Source organism: Pezoporus occidentalis, unplaced genomic scaffold (genome assembly GCF_034315485.1).
Source record: "Pezoporus occidentalis ecotype Australia unplaced genomic scaffold, CSIRO_AGI_Poc_V1 ctg159, whole genome shotgun sequence".
In the NCBI taxonomy this organism is placed as follows: domain Eukaryota; kingdom Metazoa; phylum Chordata; class Aves; order Psittaciformes; family Psittacidae; genus Pezoporus; species Pezoporus occidentalis.
In genome coordinates, this window is record NW_026913415.1 from 1,376,814 (window position 1) to 1,391,705 (window position 14,892).

The 14,892-nt window shown below is 57.8% G+C and overlaps 2 protein-coding genes across 5 annotated transcripts in view; both read right to left on the reverse strand.

Moving 5' to 3' along the window:
- Positions 1-7,520, reverse strand: part of LOC134160277 (zona pellucida sperm-binding protein 3-like) — an 18,398-nt gene extending 10,878 nt beyond the window's left edge. The window contains exons 1-10 of the mRNA XM_062612153.1: positions 7,410-7,520; positions 6,088-6,789; positions 4,997-5,115; positions 4,818-4,921; positions 4,446-4,623; positions 4,242-4,362; positions 3,799-3,890; positions 3,480-3,622; positions 3,272-3,361; positions 3,048-3,188 (exon numbers count right to left, since the gene is read on the reverse strand). Of these exons, the coding sequence (XP_062468137.1) occupies positions 3,073-3,188; positions 3,272-3,361; positions 3,480-3,622; positions 3,799-3,890; positions 4,242-4,362; positions 4,446-4,623; positions 4,818-4,921; positions 4,997-5,115; positions 6,088-6,576 (1,452 nt within the window). The 5' untranslated portion in view covers positions 6,577-6,789; positions 7,410-7,520 and the 3' untranslated portion in view covers positions 3,048-3,072. The remainder of the gene's footprint in view (positions 1-3,047; positions 3,189-3,271; positions 3,362-3,479; positions 3,623-3,798; positions 3,891-4,241; positions 4,363-4,445; positions 4,624-4,817; positions 4,922-4,996; positions 5,116-6,087; positions 6,790-7,409) is intronic.
- Positions 7,459-14,681, reverse strand: LOC134160275 (protein PML-like). 4 transcript variants are annotated; one of them, XM_062612150.1, is made up of 4 exons: positions 14,543-14,681; positions 13,259-13,731; positions 11,780-12,348; positions 7,459-7,571 (listed from the first exon to the last, which is right to left on the reverse strand). In XM_062612150.1, the coding sequence occupies exons 1-4, from the start codon at positions 14,561-14,563 to the stop codon at positions 7,555-7,557; spliced, it is 1,080 nt and encodes a 359-aa protein (XP_062468134.1). In that variant the 5' UTR covers positions 14,564-14,681; the 3' UTR covers positions 7,459-7,554. The 4 variants fall into 4 exon arrangements, 3 of the variants coding, with proteins under 3 accessions (XP_062468134.1, XP_062468133.1, XP_062468132.1); XM_062612149.1 differs by lacking the exon at positions 7,459-7,571 and adding an exon at positions 9,687-10,605; XM_062612148.1 differs by lacking the exon at positions 7,459-7,571 and adding an exon at positions 9,687-10,623.
- Between the last annotated feature and the right edge of the window lie 211 nt (positions 14,682-14,892).

Consider the following 14,892-nt stretch of genomic DNA (forward strand, 5'->3'; position numbering starts at 1 on the left):
AGAAATGGAAAGGTTTTGGGGCAGACATGGGCCAGCTTGCTCCTAGCAGGAATCCCACCGGCTTTGGAGTTTGTGTCTGGCTCAGCATCCCCAAAACCACTCATGTGCAAGTATAAAACCTTCTGCCTTTCCCTTAGTAGCCAATGCCCCAGCCCTGCTGTTGTCAGTGGTCCAGGCCTTCTCCTTCATGTTTAAAGTACCTTGAGCTTGGCAGTGGCGTAGGCATGCCAGGGATTCCTGAGCCCATGCGTCACAGAGATAACGGCAGTGGGTGATGCTGTATCGGTAAATAAGCTGCTACCCCACAGCCAGCGGGAGAGCATTGCTCCTCGGCTGGGTCCTTGATTGCAAGGACCATGGGAGATGCCTGGCCTCACTCCACTGCATCCCAGAGAGCCACAGCTCAGGGGCCAGCTTAGGCTGTGGGCCTTTGGGTACCAGGGTTTGATCCCAGCAGGATCCTCTGATGGGTCACCTTGTGGCTATAGCTCTCACATTAGCAAAGGTGATTCCCAGGTGGAGAAACACACCCAGGCCCAGGGCAGAGGAGGTGTTTATGTATGAAGAAGGGGGATTTCTGCTCCCTGATTAGCAAGGAGCAGCTGCCCTGTATTCCAAGCACAAGATGACACTGGCCGTGGTCCAGCACCACTGGGAAAGAGCATGGGCTCCGGTTTTTGATGGAGACAGAGACCACAAGGTCCCAGGCCCTGAACCAGCAAAAACCCCAGTGCTTTCCCCCAGTTGTGTAAAGGAGACATTAAAAGAGAGCTCAGTATTCCTCCTAACAAAGTTTTAAGTCAAAACTTGAGGTCAGTGCTGCCATTGAGCATCACCGGAGCCAGTGATGCTGCCCAGGAAGCCAGAAAGCATTTCCACATCCCAAAGTTCTTTGTAGGCCAGATTTGGCTGATATTTGTCTTCGTTCCTGGAGCCAGCTGAGGTAGTTTGAGTGATTGGGATGGCCAGCAAGATGCTGAGCAAGAAGGAATCAGTTACATGAAGATTAAAAATTGCTCCTACCCTTTTTGTCTCCAAATGAATTTTACTATGAAACACTGACATCTGATCCTGCGACTGAAATAGTGGATTTCCATTTAAGAAAGCTCCTAATTCTGTTAAAATTATCTTCATCTTCTCATTACTTTAATTTAGGATAATAATCCAAACAGTTGCTGATGATTAAATCCATTTTAGTAGCTGTGTTTCCTAAATGCCAGTTACTGGGTTTTGGTTTAATATGGCACCTTATTTACATCTTACTAAGCTTTTTTACTGCATGGGTTTGCTGTGTTGCATGAAACTAATTGTAAGGGTTTTTTATTTACTTTGTGCTCCTTCAGATGCTTTCTCATAACTTTTGGGTTTCAGGAAAAACTCCTTCACTGAAAGGATGCTCAGGCCTCTGGAACAGGCTTCCCAGGGAAGCGGTGGAATCACAGACACTGAAGTGCTCAAAAACCATGGTGCTGAGGTCCTTAGTGACACGGGTTAGTGGTGAGCTTGTCAGTCGGGGGGTAACGGTTGGACTTGATGATCTTAAAGGGCTTTTCCAACCTAGCTGATCCTATGACTCTATTTAACATGGCAGCAGCCACAACTCATGGGCTGCAAGGTTGAGGTTGGGTGAGGAAGTGCTGCCCTGGGTTGGGGGGGATCCTCACCTATGGCCAGTGCCAGCCTGATACAGCCAGTGTTGGACCTGGATCACTTCCACCCCTGTTTCCATGCTCTGCCCTCCTCCTCTCCCTTCTGCTCTAACAGCTCTCAGAGGATGGTGAAGGCTTCCCCCAAAAGCTCCTATCTCACTGCAAGGGAAGGACCAAGTTCTCCCAACAAGGGATGAGGGATGAAGCTATGCCCAATCCCCGCTCCAAATCACTGCAGCTCCCTGATCCAGCCCCCAACTAGTTTTGCCACGTTGAGGGAGGGCTAACCTGCTTTTAGAACCGTAAGCAACCAAACCAACAGCAAGGGAAGGGATGGGACAGTGGTTTAGGTGACCCAAAGGCTCAAACCCATCTTGGCACCTTGTACCAAAGGGATCCCAGAGCAAAGTGACATCCAGCAAAGGGCATCTGGCTGAGGAGCTCCAAGGGTGCTGGCTGAGACCCAAAGACACCAGCTTGCACAGGATACCACATTCCTCTGTGCTCCATGACCAAACGAGCTGCCCAAGCTCCCCATGAGCAGGCCGAGAGGTGGCACAAGTCCTGATTCTACGATTCCTGCCCTTTGCAAACCAGCTCAAGGAGCAGCCGTGCCCCAGCTCCTCACAGGGCTCAGTTTTCCCTGAATCCAGCCCCCTGGATGAGCTCCAGCAGCAAACACTGCAGCTCCAGCTGCTCAGCTGGGCTAGCTCCCACCCATGCCTAAAGCAGGAGCCTCTCCCAGGTCTCGGGGTTGAGGCACGAACATCTTGGCCATTACAGCTCCTGTGCTAAGCAAAGAGCCCAAATTCCACAGGAGAAGGAAGAAGCAAAGCAAACACGACCCAGGCATGGCAGAAATCTCCTTTCTGGAAGGGGGGGAAGCAGGGCAGGAATTCCAGCCCCTGCCCCAAGGACTGTTTATCCACGTCAGCCAAGGCTTGTTGCATAGAACTATGTGTAAACAGTCCTTGGGGCAGGGATTGGAATTCCTGCCTGTGGCCTAGGACAATCCCTCAAGTCATGCTCCCTTCCTCAGCCAGCAAAGCTCCATTTCCCTCCCCAAACCAGCTTCTAGCAAGTTTGATTAAGCCCTCATTGAATAAGGGGCTACCAGGATGGAGCTGACCCAAGCAGCCGCACAGAGAGGTAGAACTCCATGCTTGTACAGACAAGGAAAGGCATCTGGGTAGTGCTTTGTGTTGACATCCAGTTGCCAGCTCTGTTCACGGGGGTGTAAAGGCTGTACAGAGCTCTGCTGAGAGCATGGGGGGCACGAGAAAGATGCTTCAGTTGGGTTTGGAGGGGCAAAGCAGCACACTTACAGTTAGCACGAAGGTCTGGCTGCCTCGCCAAGAAGACTTCTTCACTCAACCTCTCAAGTCATTCAACTTGCACTTTATTATTGGAGGTGGCATCTGAACTAAACAGGGTTGCTGGGCTTCCGGCAGGCAGCCAGAGCTCCTACAACACCGAGGAGCACAATGACCAAACCAGCAACCATGGCCAGCCCCAAAACCATCCACAACTGGGCTGCACCTAGGAAGGAGAAGCAAAGAGGTGGTTATGGCCAGAGCCAGGGCCTGCCACACAAGCCCTCCCCTCCCCTGGCTTTGCCCTACCTTGTGAAGGCATCCTCCTAGCTGGGTGATGCTGCCAGCTGTGGATGAAGAGGGGTCCCACTGCAACATCTGCTTCTTTCACCAAGGGATCTGGAAGGGAGGACCTTTGAGCACCCAACCTCATTTGAGCATCCTGGGTTAGCCAAGGGGTAGCGAGGCAGCTCCGAGCCAGTAACCACGATGGGGACAAAGGCACACCGAGACATACCAAGCTGGGAGGGCAGCGCTCTCCGGGCACGTCCCCCTTGCCATCGGGATGGAGCGTGGGGTCTCCTGGAGTCCCTGGCCGAGCCACAGCTCCTCATCTCGCAGCAGGAGCACACATCCCGGGTGCCTTCCACAGGGGCCCAGCTAGGAGAGAGCCCAGTGACCAGCCCATCCGATGGTGGGAACCCCTCACGGGCTTCAGGGCCTCAAAGGAGACATCCAAACCCTCCCACCTGGATCCCACCCCACCTTCCCCAGAGGCGGCATCACAGGAGAAGCCCCAGCTCTTCACCCTTGGGCAAGCTGCTCCAGCTACTCACAGGCTGCTGGCTTTGTTGAAGGAGCAAGCCTTGTTCAGAGGGTCTGGAGCTTGGTCAGCCAGGGACACCTTCAGGTGGCAGGTGATGTAGACCTGGGGAGAACAGGGGCAGGATTCAGCTCTCCTTTGCCTTTATGGCTTCCCTATGCACCGTGAAGTTGGCTTCCAATGGGAGCACCGACATCCCAGGGCAGCTCAAGGCTCTCTTTGCTTCAAGCCACTTGAGGCTTCAGCTATTGAAGCCCATCAGAAGGGCTCATCTTGGCCAGTATCAGAACTGGTCTCCAAGGGAGATACTTGGCGCAGAGGGCCAAGCTCCTTGAGTATGCTCCAATGTATGGCCTCACTCATACATTGCCATGAGGCCACTGCCTTGGGAATGCAGTTCCAGAGGCCACAACCCCATCTAGATGAGGGAATTCACTTGCTTTAGGAAGGATTTACCAGGTTGTTGGAGTTTCCTGCAAACTTGAATGCATCTACTGCGAACTGCAGCACATCCTGCCTGGGCCTCGGGGATATAAACGTCGAGGTGGCATCATCCAGCTGCCCATCCACCAGGCACCTGGACACAAGAGGATCCCACTTTCAGAGCTGCCATAGCCTGCAGAAGGGTGCTCTTCAAGTAAGGACACAGCCAGCTCTTACCCACTGAAGTCAATGAAAGCATATTGGGGGGAAGAGCTCCTGTCTGGGGTTGGGGTGGCCACACAGGTGTCCACAAAGAGCCTCAGAGGTGCGTGGTTCTCCATGGTGACACCAGCTTGGAAGTGCAGGACCTCTCCCAGTTGGAATACGGTGGAGGCTCTCTCAGCACTCCAGTCATCTGGAAGGAGAGAGGTCACCAGGCACTGCTGAATGGGCAGCCAGCTTGGGATGGAAGCAGTGACCAGGCCCTGGGTACCCACCCAAACCATACCAAACCCAGCGCCCCAGGAGCGCTGCGGTGACACCAGCACCATCTGATGGAAGCATGACCACCTCAGAGGTCTGCACCAGGAGACCCTCACCAAAACCTACCGTTCATGAGCTGCAGGGAGAAGGGCAGCTTCTCCTCGGAGGACAGGGTGGAGAGGAAGGGTACCCACGTGGGCTTGACACCATGGCTGCTCACGTTGTCCCTCCTGGGGAGGGATGCTCACGGTTAGATCCTCATGGCAGCAGAAGGGCTTGCTTGGCCCTCACCTGCCTCAGCTCACCTTGGGTAGTGGCACTCTATGGGAACCATGGCAGGGCTGGTGCGGATGATGACAGGGTTGCCAGGAGGAACTGGGTTGTAGTTTAAGCTTGTACTGTAGACCAGAGCATCGGGGGTCACCTGGGGAAAGAGAACACCCAGGCATCAAGAGCCCTGATCTTCGGGCCACATGCACAGGGCAGCACATTGAAGCCTGGAGACAGCACCGAGATGGACATCAGCCAGGAGAACACGGGCTGGATGCAGGCGAGTGGCCCTCATCCTGCTGCAGGGATGTGAAGCTGCTGCAGCCTGCCCCAGCACAGCCTCTGCTCAGCAGCAGAGCTGTTCAAGCCAGTGCCCCGGTTTTCCCTTCATGTTTCCATGGCCCAGAACAACAGGCAGGAAAGTGTCACCCCCAGGATATCAGAGCTGGGGGGAACCTGCTCACCCTCACGGCACCAAGCCTCTCCCAGGGGAGCAAGGCCACTTCCACTTCAAGTCCTTCATGCTACACTCAAGCAGCAGCAACACAGATGCCTTCCGAGGCAGCATCCCATGCTGGCTTGCTGCAGTGGCTCCCAGCATCAGGTCATCTGGCCCCCCCCCCTCGAGGTGGCAGCACCAGCATAGAGAGTCCTGGAAGACTTCAATACCTCTGCGCTGGGCAGGATGAACACTTCCCCGTCCCTTGTGTACCCTCCCCGAGTCCAACTATAGCACAACCCCTGCCGGTCATAGGATGGTTTGGGTTGGAAGGGACCTTAAAGCTCACCCAGCTCCAACCCTGCCACAGGCAGGGACACCTTCCACTGGAGCAGCTTGCTCCAAGCCCCTGTGTCCAACCTGGCCTTGAACACTGCCAGGGATGGGGCAGCCACAGCTTCTCTGGGCACCCTGTGCCAGCGCCTCAGCACCCTCACAGGGAAGAGCTTCTGCCTAAGAGCTCATCTCAGTCTCCCCTCAGGCAGGTTCAAGCCATTCCCCTTGGCCTGTCCCTACAGGCCTGATAACGGCCCCACTCCAGCATCCGAAGTCTCAGCATCCCACAGCACGGAGGTGCAAGCCAAGAGATGACCCCCACCCAAAGGCTCCAGCCCCCCCCAGCCTTACCCTGAGGGTGCTGCCGCACTCGTGCAGCGCAGCCACGAAGGTCACGGTGCTCTCAGCATTGCTCTGGGCCCCCGGCCGGCACCCAGCCGAGCCCAGGCTCAGCTCCGCAGCCCGGACCAGGCGCCCCGTGCCAAAGAGGTCCCTGTGCACCGTGACCATCACCTGCGCCTCCTGGCACCGCACAGCCACAGGGTGCGGCGGGGCTGCAGCCTGCAGCTGGGACACGTCCACCCATGCCCAAGGCTGGGAGAAGGAATGGGGATAGCCCAAGGAAGGATCCTCTCTGTACCTCCATAGCTCAGCCTCCCCCCTAAAGAAGTCCCAGGGGTTGTAAGCAACAACCTCCCCAAGCAAAGAGCAGAAAAGAGCAAACCCCAGACTGCTTCCAGGCCTCATCCTGCCTACCAGGGTCCAGCACAAGCTGCAACTGCTGCCCAGGGACACTTTATAGCTACTCCCAATGCAGGTGATGCTTGCCACACCTCCCATAAGGGTAACTGCCAACAGCTGAGAGCACTCAGGTCCTTAAGGAACCATTGGTGGGCTCTAATGAGCTAATGAGGTGGTGGGTTGGGTCCCTCACCCATGGGAGGGATGCTGAGTTTACTGTGCAGCCAACTGTGTGTTTCCACTTGTTTTTGGTAACAACCAGCCCTGTAAAACCCACAGAGATGTGACCCACCTCCAGACTGCACATCCCACCTCCACACTGCACATCCCACCTCTGCACTGCACATCCCACCTCCACACTGCACATCCCACTTCCAGATTGCACATCCCACCTCCAGACTGCACATCCCACCTCCAGACTGCACATCCCACCTCCAGACTGCACATCCCACCTCCACACTGCACATCCCACCTCCAGACTGCACATCCCACCTCCAGACTGCACATCCCACCTCTGCACTGCACATCCCACCTCCGCACTGCACATCCCACTTCCAGACTGCACATCCCACTTCCAGATTGCACATCCCACCTCCACACTGCACATCCCACCTCTGCACTGCACATCCCACCTCTGCACTGCACATCCCACCTCCAGACTGCACATCCCACCTCCAGATTGCACATCCCACCTCCAGACTGCACATCCCACCTCCAGACTGCACATCCCACCTCCACACTGCACATCCCACCTCCAGATTGCACATCCCACCTCCACACTGCACATCCCACCTCCAGACTGCACATCCCACCTCCACACTGCACATCCCACCTCCAGATTGCACATCCCACCTCCACACTGCACATCCCACCTCCAGACTGCACATCCCACCTCCACACTGCACATCCCACCTCCAGACTCCACATCCCACCTCCAGATCATTGGGGGTGATGCTTTCCCAAGGCAAACCCACTCTTCAGCTGCCCAAACTGGTCCCTGTCCCCAGCTCCTTCAGGGCAGTGATGATCCTCATGGAGCTGCTCATATCAGCTGGGGCACTCCTGGATGTGAGGGAATCATGGATGGCATTTCTCTACCAAGCAAAAAGTTGTTTTTTTCTTTTTTGATGAAAAAGGGGCAATTTGAGTTCTAGTCATATGGAAGAATAAAAGAAAAAGGGGGAATCAGGAGGAGATCCCCATCGGTTGCCCCGAACCACATCCTTGCTCCTGCAGGACCAGACTCCGCAGAGTGGTGTCCACCCCAGCGCGGCCACCCATGTTTCCTTGTGTTTCCTTGTGCCTCCCGGGATTTTAGCAAAGGGGAGGAACACGCTCGTGCACACGTGGCTGGTCAAGTGCTTCCTGCCCGGATTTGTCCCCTGGAGCCATCAGCTTCCTGGGCAGGATTGGTGTGGCAAGGAGCAGTAGTAAAATAATGACTGGAATAATCAGTATAGGGGTAATGTTAGAGCTATTAGGTATTAGAAATAATAATAACTATGATTAATTATAGTCATTAAAAATTAGAATGCTATTACGTAATTATAATTCTTACTAATGATAATTACAAATAATCATGGTCTCGAATCATTATGAGGATTAATGGGGCACAATGCTCGGCACAGTCCATCCCTCCCTGGGGTGGTTCAGCAGCAGGTTGTCCCCTCCTTGGTGCCCAGAGGGAGGGGACCAGGGCAGGTTCATGCAGCTGAACCCCCCATGAGCTTCTTTATGCCTGCTGGGGGGGCTGCACATTGGGAAGAGAAGCAGTTGGAGTGTGGAAGAGACACCAGGGAGGAGCATGGCATTGGATGGAGCCCTTGTCTAGGGGTTTAGAGGCCCTGCCTCTGGCTGAACAGTGGTGTGCTCATTGCTTTGCTTGGAGATGCAGGTGAGATGCCCATGAACTTCAGGTGGTAGCCACGGATGAATCAGGCCGGTTTGGCATGATTCAAACTGGACAGCTCACGTCTCATGTACATGGGTCATCGTGCAGTGTGGGCTCAAGGGGCCACACCATGCTGCAAAGCAACCATCACCACAGCACCCATACCCTGCACATCTGCCTTTTTGAGCAGGTGGGTGCTGTGGGAATGGGGAGCAAAAGGAAATCACTTGCAGTGCACAACAAATGCATGGGAAATGGTTTATTCCTTCTCCATCCGGAGGCAGGAGCCAAAGAGCAATGAGGTGCATCAAGCAGTTCCTGGGCTGTCTTTAAGCTTGGAAAGCAAGGAGGAAAGAGGCAGGAAGATGATAAACCTGTGTGCCTGCTTAGGAGGTTCATATCCCAGCCCAGAGGGTTTGGATGCTACTGACCAAAGGAGCACTGACAGCTCTTTGGCTGCACTCATCCACTCCTCTTCGTGTCCTCCTCAAAGCTGTCCAAGCAGAGAATCTCTCTACCTGCCAAGGCAGATGTGTCACTTTTCAGATGCGGGGCTTTAATTCACCCCTGCAGTGAGTACCAGGACTCGTAGTCCCCTCATAGGCACCACCAACCCTGCCCTGGGCAGGTCCTAGGCAGCCAGTGAGGAGGATGAGGAGCAACCAAGCCCTCAGGGCCCACAGCCAGCAGCAGCAGCATCTCTCCCCTAACAGCCCCAGGGCCAGGAGGGGCTGGGCTCTGCTCCCAAGGAACAAGGGATGGGACAAGAGGAACCGGCCTCAAGCTGCACCAGGGCAGGTTTAGATGGAGCTGAGGAACAATTCCTTCCCCAGAGGGTGCTCAGGCATTGGAACAGGCTGCCCAGGGCAGGGCTGCAGTCACCGTCCCTGCAAGTGTTCACACAGCGTGGAGACGAGGCCTCAGTGCCGTGGGTTAGTGGTGGCCTTGGCAGTGCTGGGGAATGGTTGGACTGGAGGAGCTTAAAGGGCTTTTCTGACCTCATTGATTCAGTAATTCTGTGATTCCTTGAGGGGTCACCTCTTGGAGATGCTACTGAGGCCGAAATCCAGTGAGCTGCAAGCTGGGCTGCCCAGCCACCTGCCTGCTCATTCACCCATCCTCATCCCAAAGCCTTTCCTCTGGTTCTCCCATATGGGTCTGCTGCCTTCCCACCCATCCCAGACACATGCTGGCAAGGAAAGCAGAAGAAAAGAGTAGGACCACGCTGTTTCCAAGCACGTTATTGCCATGCAGTAATGAGGGCTCATCTGGGGTGGAGATGCTGCCTTCCCAAAGCCAGCAAAAGATCAATGCACCATTCATTCCATGAGGATTTATTGGCACAGCAGGATGAAATGGAGAGCCTGGTCTCCATAAGGGTATCCCAAGCAGCTGCAGCCCACGGCAAGCATCCTGGTTTGGAGCCCCTCACTTCCTCCTTCGCTTCCGAAGCCTGCTGCTGGGCTTCCCACCACGCTTGCTGCTCGTGGGGTGCCTTGACTTGGGATGCTCCTCCTCAGAGGCTGGGCTGGGGGACCCCGAGCGTGCTGGGCTCACAGCGGGGGAGGCAGGAGGGGAGCTCACATGGGATGGGGCTGTGGCAGCCACCGGGAGCAGCGGCTCCTGCCCCTGCAGGGTGCTGGGAAGCAGCAATTCCAGCACGCCGGAGGGCATCGATGGCCACTCCATGGCTGCGGGCTGGGGGTCCTGGGGGTTGCCCGTGGCCTGCAGCAAGGGGCTCACAGCCGAGGCGATGTTGGCCAGGGAGTGGGACATGGCCCGGATCTCCTGGGTCATGGACACCAAGTGCCTGTTTGCCCTGTGCTGAGCTTGCAGGAGGCGATTGCCCATCTTCAGGAGCTTTTCTGCCTGCTGCCTGTTGGACCTGGCCCAGCCACTGAAATCTTCCTGCAGCAAGGCCAAAGAGTCCTGGATGCTCCTGGGAAGAGGCACAGTGTCCCCATGGGCTGACCTGGCGTCCTTCTCTGCTTCTTCATCCCTCTGCGTCGGCAGGGCTGGAGATGTGGGTTGGGTGGGGGACACATCCCCCCCCTGCCTTGGACACACGTGTGCTCTGCTGCTGGAGGGGTCTGATACGGGGGCACAGGGCTGCTGGGGGGCAGGCAGCCCCATGGGGAGACCTCCATGCGGTTGGTAATGATCCCTGGGAGGCTCCAGGTGGAGGATCAGGGTAGTCCCGTCTTCAGACACTGAGGCGCGGTGGGGAGCAGAGGTACCTGTTTTGGGAACGGGGGCTGAAGGGAGCAAGAGGGAGAATGAGGGCTCGGGGGGGTCCTCCCAGCCTGCTTTGTGGGGTGGAGAGGGGAGGTGAAGGGACAATGCCCACCAGGACATCCCCCCTGGGCTGATGGACCATCCATAGCTATGCCACGAGATACAGATGGTCCAGAGCTCATGAGTTTGCCCTGGGGAGCTCAGTGGCGGATGCCCACAGCAGGCCAAGGAGGACACTGGTCATAGCTCAGGTCTGAAGACAGCAGGAGGGGGATGGCGCAGAAGAACCTCACAAAGTCTCTTCACCCACTGCTTCCCACTGCCTGTTTCCTGGAAGGATTCTACCACCTTCTGACCCAAACCGGATCTTCCAGAGCACCATCCCTGCACACACCAACAGACACCAAGGCCTTCACCATTCCCAAACCTTCAGCATCTCCACCACACCGCTGCTGCCAAAGAGCTGGGGGAAGACCTGGGCAAACCCAGCAGTGCTCGTGGACCTCTTGCCATCCCTGTTAGGGAGTGCTCCCAGGGAACATTTCACCTCCTGGTTGGATGCACCACCCCGAGGTGGTAACCAACAGCCCAAAGGGGAATTGCCCCACATGTGGTTATGGACAAATGTTGAGCAAAGCCAAATGGGCTGGAGACATGAGGAGCAGAAGTGGTCAGGGGCCAGCACAGTGCTTATGATCCCTGAGGGACCTGCAGGTGTCACCAGCACAAACGTATCGCACAGAGGATGCAGAGTTGACCCAACCCTTCCACCCACTTCCTCCTTGCCACAGCAGCCTCTGTAAGCCCCAGCTCCAAGTGCCCCATCTCCATCCAGGTGCCACGCAGCTCCCTTATCCCTCAACCCGTGCCATGGCTCCATACCAAGCAATTCACCATGCTCCCTCCCCGCCAACCTGTGTTCGAGGGACTGCTGTACTCCACAAGACCAAGAGACAAAGGTGGATTTGGAACTCATGGATGCAACAACTGCATCCCAAACACCCTTGGGAGAGGTTGGATTGTGCCCATCACATGAGCAAAGGCTGAAGGCACAGGGCCATCAAGGCTCCACGTGGAAGGAGACCCATGGAGAATATGATCTAACCAGGGATTATAACCTTCAACTTGGCTTTCGGTCCCCCCCCCATGAGCCCGCCTGGCCAAGCACCTCCTCACCTGCGTGCCCCTCGACGCGCTCCACCAGCGCCTGCAGCCTGGCTCTGCACTCAGCGAAGCCCACGGGCTGCGCTTGGCTCCTGACCGCCGCCCGCTGCAGGTCCTGCAGCGCGCCCTTGATGAAGGGCTGCATGTCCATCACCTCCTGCTCCGTGGCGTACAGGCCCATCTTCTCCACCAGCCGCTCGCCCGCCTCCATGCGCCGCAGCACCCCCTCCACGCGCTGCAGCTCCCGCGCCAGCTCCCGCCGGCCCTGCTCCTGCCGCGCCTCCAGCATCCCCAGCAGCTCCTCTTCCTCGCGCCGCAGCTCCCGCACCAGCTGCTCCACGCGCTGCCGGATCAGCTCCCGCAGCTCCCGCTGCGCCCGCTCCAGCCGCGCCGCCTCCTCCCGCAGCGCCGCGCACGTGGCCTCGAAGCCGCCGCGCCGGTGCCGCAGGGCGCGGGTCACGGTGCCCAGCTCCTGCTGCCGGCGCTGGGTCTCGCTGCGGATGTCGCAGAAGGCCGCGTGCCGGCTGTCCAGCAGCGCGCACGAGCAGCACAGCGCCTTCTCGCACTGCTGGCAGTAGATGCTGCGGGGACAAGCACAGCCACGGCGCCAGCTCGCACCCTGCCCCGCGCACCGGCACCTCCGCCACCCGCACCCCTGGCACCGAGGAGGCTCCCCCCGGGCGGGAAGCAAGACCCGGGGTCACCCTGCGCGGGCTCCTGCTCCTCTGCCGCGCCGGACACGGCCGCTGCGCTCGCTGCGCGGGAGCTGCGGATGGGAGGCAGCCACCCGCACGCTGCAAGGGCGGTGAAGGAAGGGGCTCTCTGCCCCTCCGCGAGCGCTGCCTGGGGTTACGTATGAGAACAGAAGAGCAAAGAGCATCTGATCTCCAGGAGATGCCTGAGGCAAGAATAGAACAAGTGGCGAGGGGAGATCATCGTCCGTCCCTTACATACGTCCCGCGAGCCTGGGGAAGCAGCGGCCTAGGGACGCAGGGAGGCAGGGATTGCATCACGGCTGGCACCGGTGCTGGCCTCCACAGATGCTCCAGCCCCTTCCCCTCTTGCTTGGACTTGCCCTTGAGGACGGTTAAACCTCGTCCTGCGCTGCACCCCTGCTGCTCCCCAGGTCCTCTCCAAGCTGGCCTGGCACCAGCAGCCAAGCCCACCCTCCTCTGCTGTCCAGCACAGCAGCTGGAGCAATAGGCCTTCTTCTTGCTGAGCTCCACCAACCTCATCCTCCTTACCCTAGCAAGGAGCACCCCACACACTCCCCTCCTTTGGTCGACCCTGTCCCCACTCTCCCATCACCACCTTGAGCCTGGCTCCATCCAAACCATCCGTGCCGTAGAACCCACCGGTCACTACTTCCCCCATCTCCTCCATGGCATGGTGAAACCAGGGCAGCAGAGGGACAGGGACACCCTGCTCAGTCCCACCAGGGACTAGCCCAAAGAGAATCAACGCAGCTGGGGACAGGCCGCTTTGACCTACCTTACAGTTTGGTTCTTATGGGCCGGGTTGGAGCAGCAGAAGTTACTGGTCCTCTGGGTGCCCTCAAGGAAGTCCTTAGCAGACCCTGCCCTGATGTCCATCACCCTCTTGGCTTCGTGGCTCGCCAGATAGCGGTGATGGGCCTCAGAGCACGTGGTGCAGAGGAACTCCTCGCACTCAGAGCACCAGAACTCACTGGGTTTCTTGCAGTTGTCGCAGAACAAGTCATCTCCACCAATGATCTTCTTGTAGACCTTGAGCCTGGCCTGCAGGTTGATGAAGAGCAGGTTGTCCATGCTGGGAATGCCGCTGGCCTGCGGGATGGGCATCTGGCACATGGGGCACTGCCCGATGGGCTTGTTCTTGCTCAGGCAGCCAAGGCACAAGGTGTGGAGGCAGGTGAGGAGCTTGAGGTTGGGTGATTCCTGCCTGCAGCCCTCGCAAAGGATGAACTGGAAGTCATCTTCTAGGAGCTTGGGAAGGGAGAGAGGAAGAGCAGTGAGTGCAGGGGTGAGATTTAAGAGCTTATGAGACTAAACCTTGGGGGAGGAAGGTAACCCACAGACCCTATTTAGAACTACCACTGAGCCACCAGCGATGCTCAGGCGCTATGAACAGGCCAGATGTGGCCCAAGCACCGTGGTAATGTTGGATGGAATGGCCTTGAGCACTTCCCCCCCCCCCATAGCAAAGAGGCAACAGGACAGTTTCCTGGCTATGGGGCTGGGGGGGCTGCAATGCAGGGGATGGGGCACAGAGGAAACATGTACAAGGGTTCTGGAGAGAGACTCTTAGAAGGGCCTGTAGGGACAGGCCAAGGGGAATGGCTTTAACCTGCCAGAGGGGAGGCTGAGATGAGCTCTTAGGCAGAAGCTCTTCCCTGTGAGGGTGCTGAGGCGCTGGCACAGGGTGCCCAGAGAAGCTGTGGCTGCCCCATCCCTGGCAGTGTTCAAGGCCAGGTTGGACACAGGGGCTTGGAGCAAGCTGCTCTAGTGGAAGGGGTCCCTGCCTGTGGCAGGGGTTGGAACTGGATGAGCTTTAAGGTCCCTTCCAACCCAAACCATTCCATGATTCCACGATCCAAAGCCCTCTGGATGTCACCCTGGCAGGGTGGGATCACCCTCCCCGTCCCCCCTCCTCCCTCCCACACCTATGCTTTGGCAGGAATGGGGCGCAGCATCCCAGAACCCTTACCCCCACCTCCCCGACCGCTTCCTGCTGGCCTGGACCCTCCGCAACCCGGAGCCCACCTCCCGCTCCACCCCGGGGGCAGCTGGCGCTCACCGGGGTGCGGGAGCCGGGCATGGCGGGGGGTGCAGGGCCGGATCAGGACCCCCCCCCGCCGCTGCCCGCACTTTCGGTTCCTTCCGCGCCTCCCGCAACTCCTCCTCCGTGTCGGGGAGGAGCTGCGCAGAGCCCGCTTCCCCCCGCGTCACTTCCGAGCAGAGCTGCCCAGCGGGGGTGCCCGTTCCCGGGGGCAGGAAAGCCGGGGGCACCCCGGGACCCCCCGAAAGGAGGCGGTTTGCCAAGGAACGGCATCGCCCTGCAGGGTCCTAGCGCCCTGCCGCACTCCGGCGGGGAGAGGGAGCCGTGCTAAAGCGCGAAACCAGCCTATTCCCGTGCACAGCAAGGGT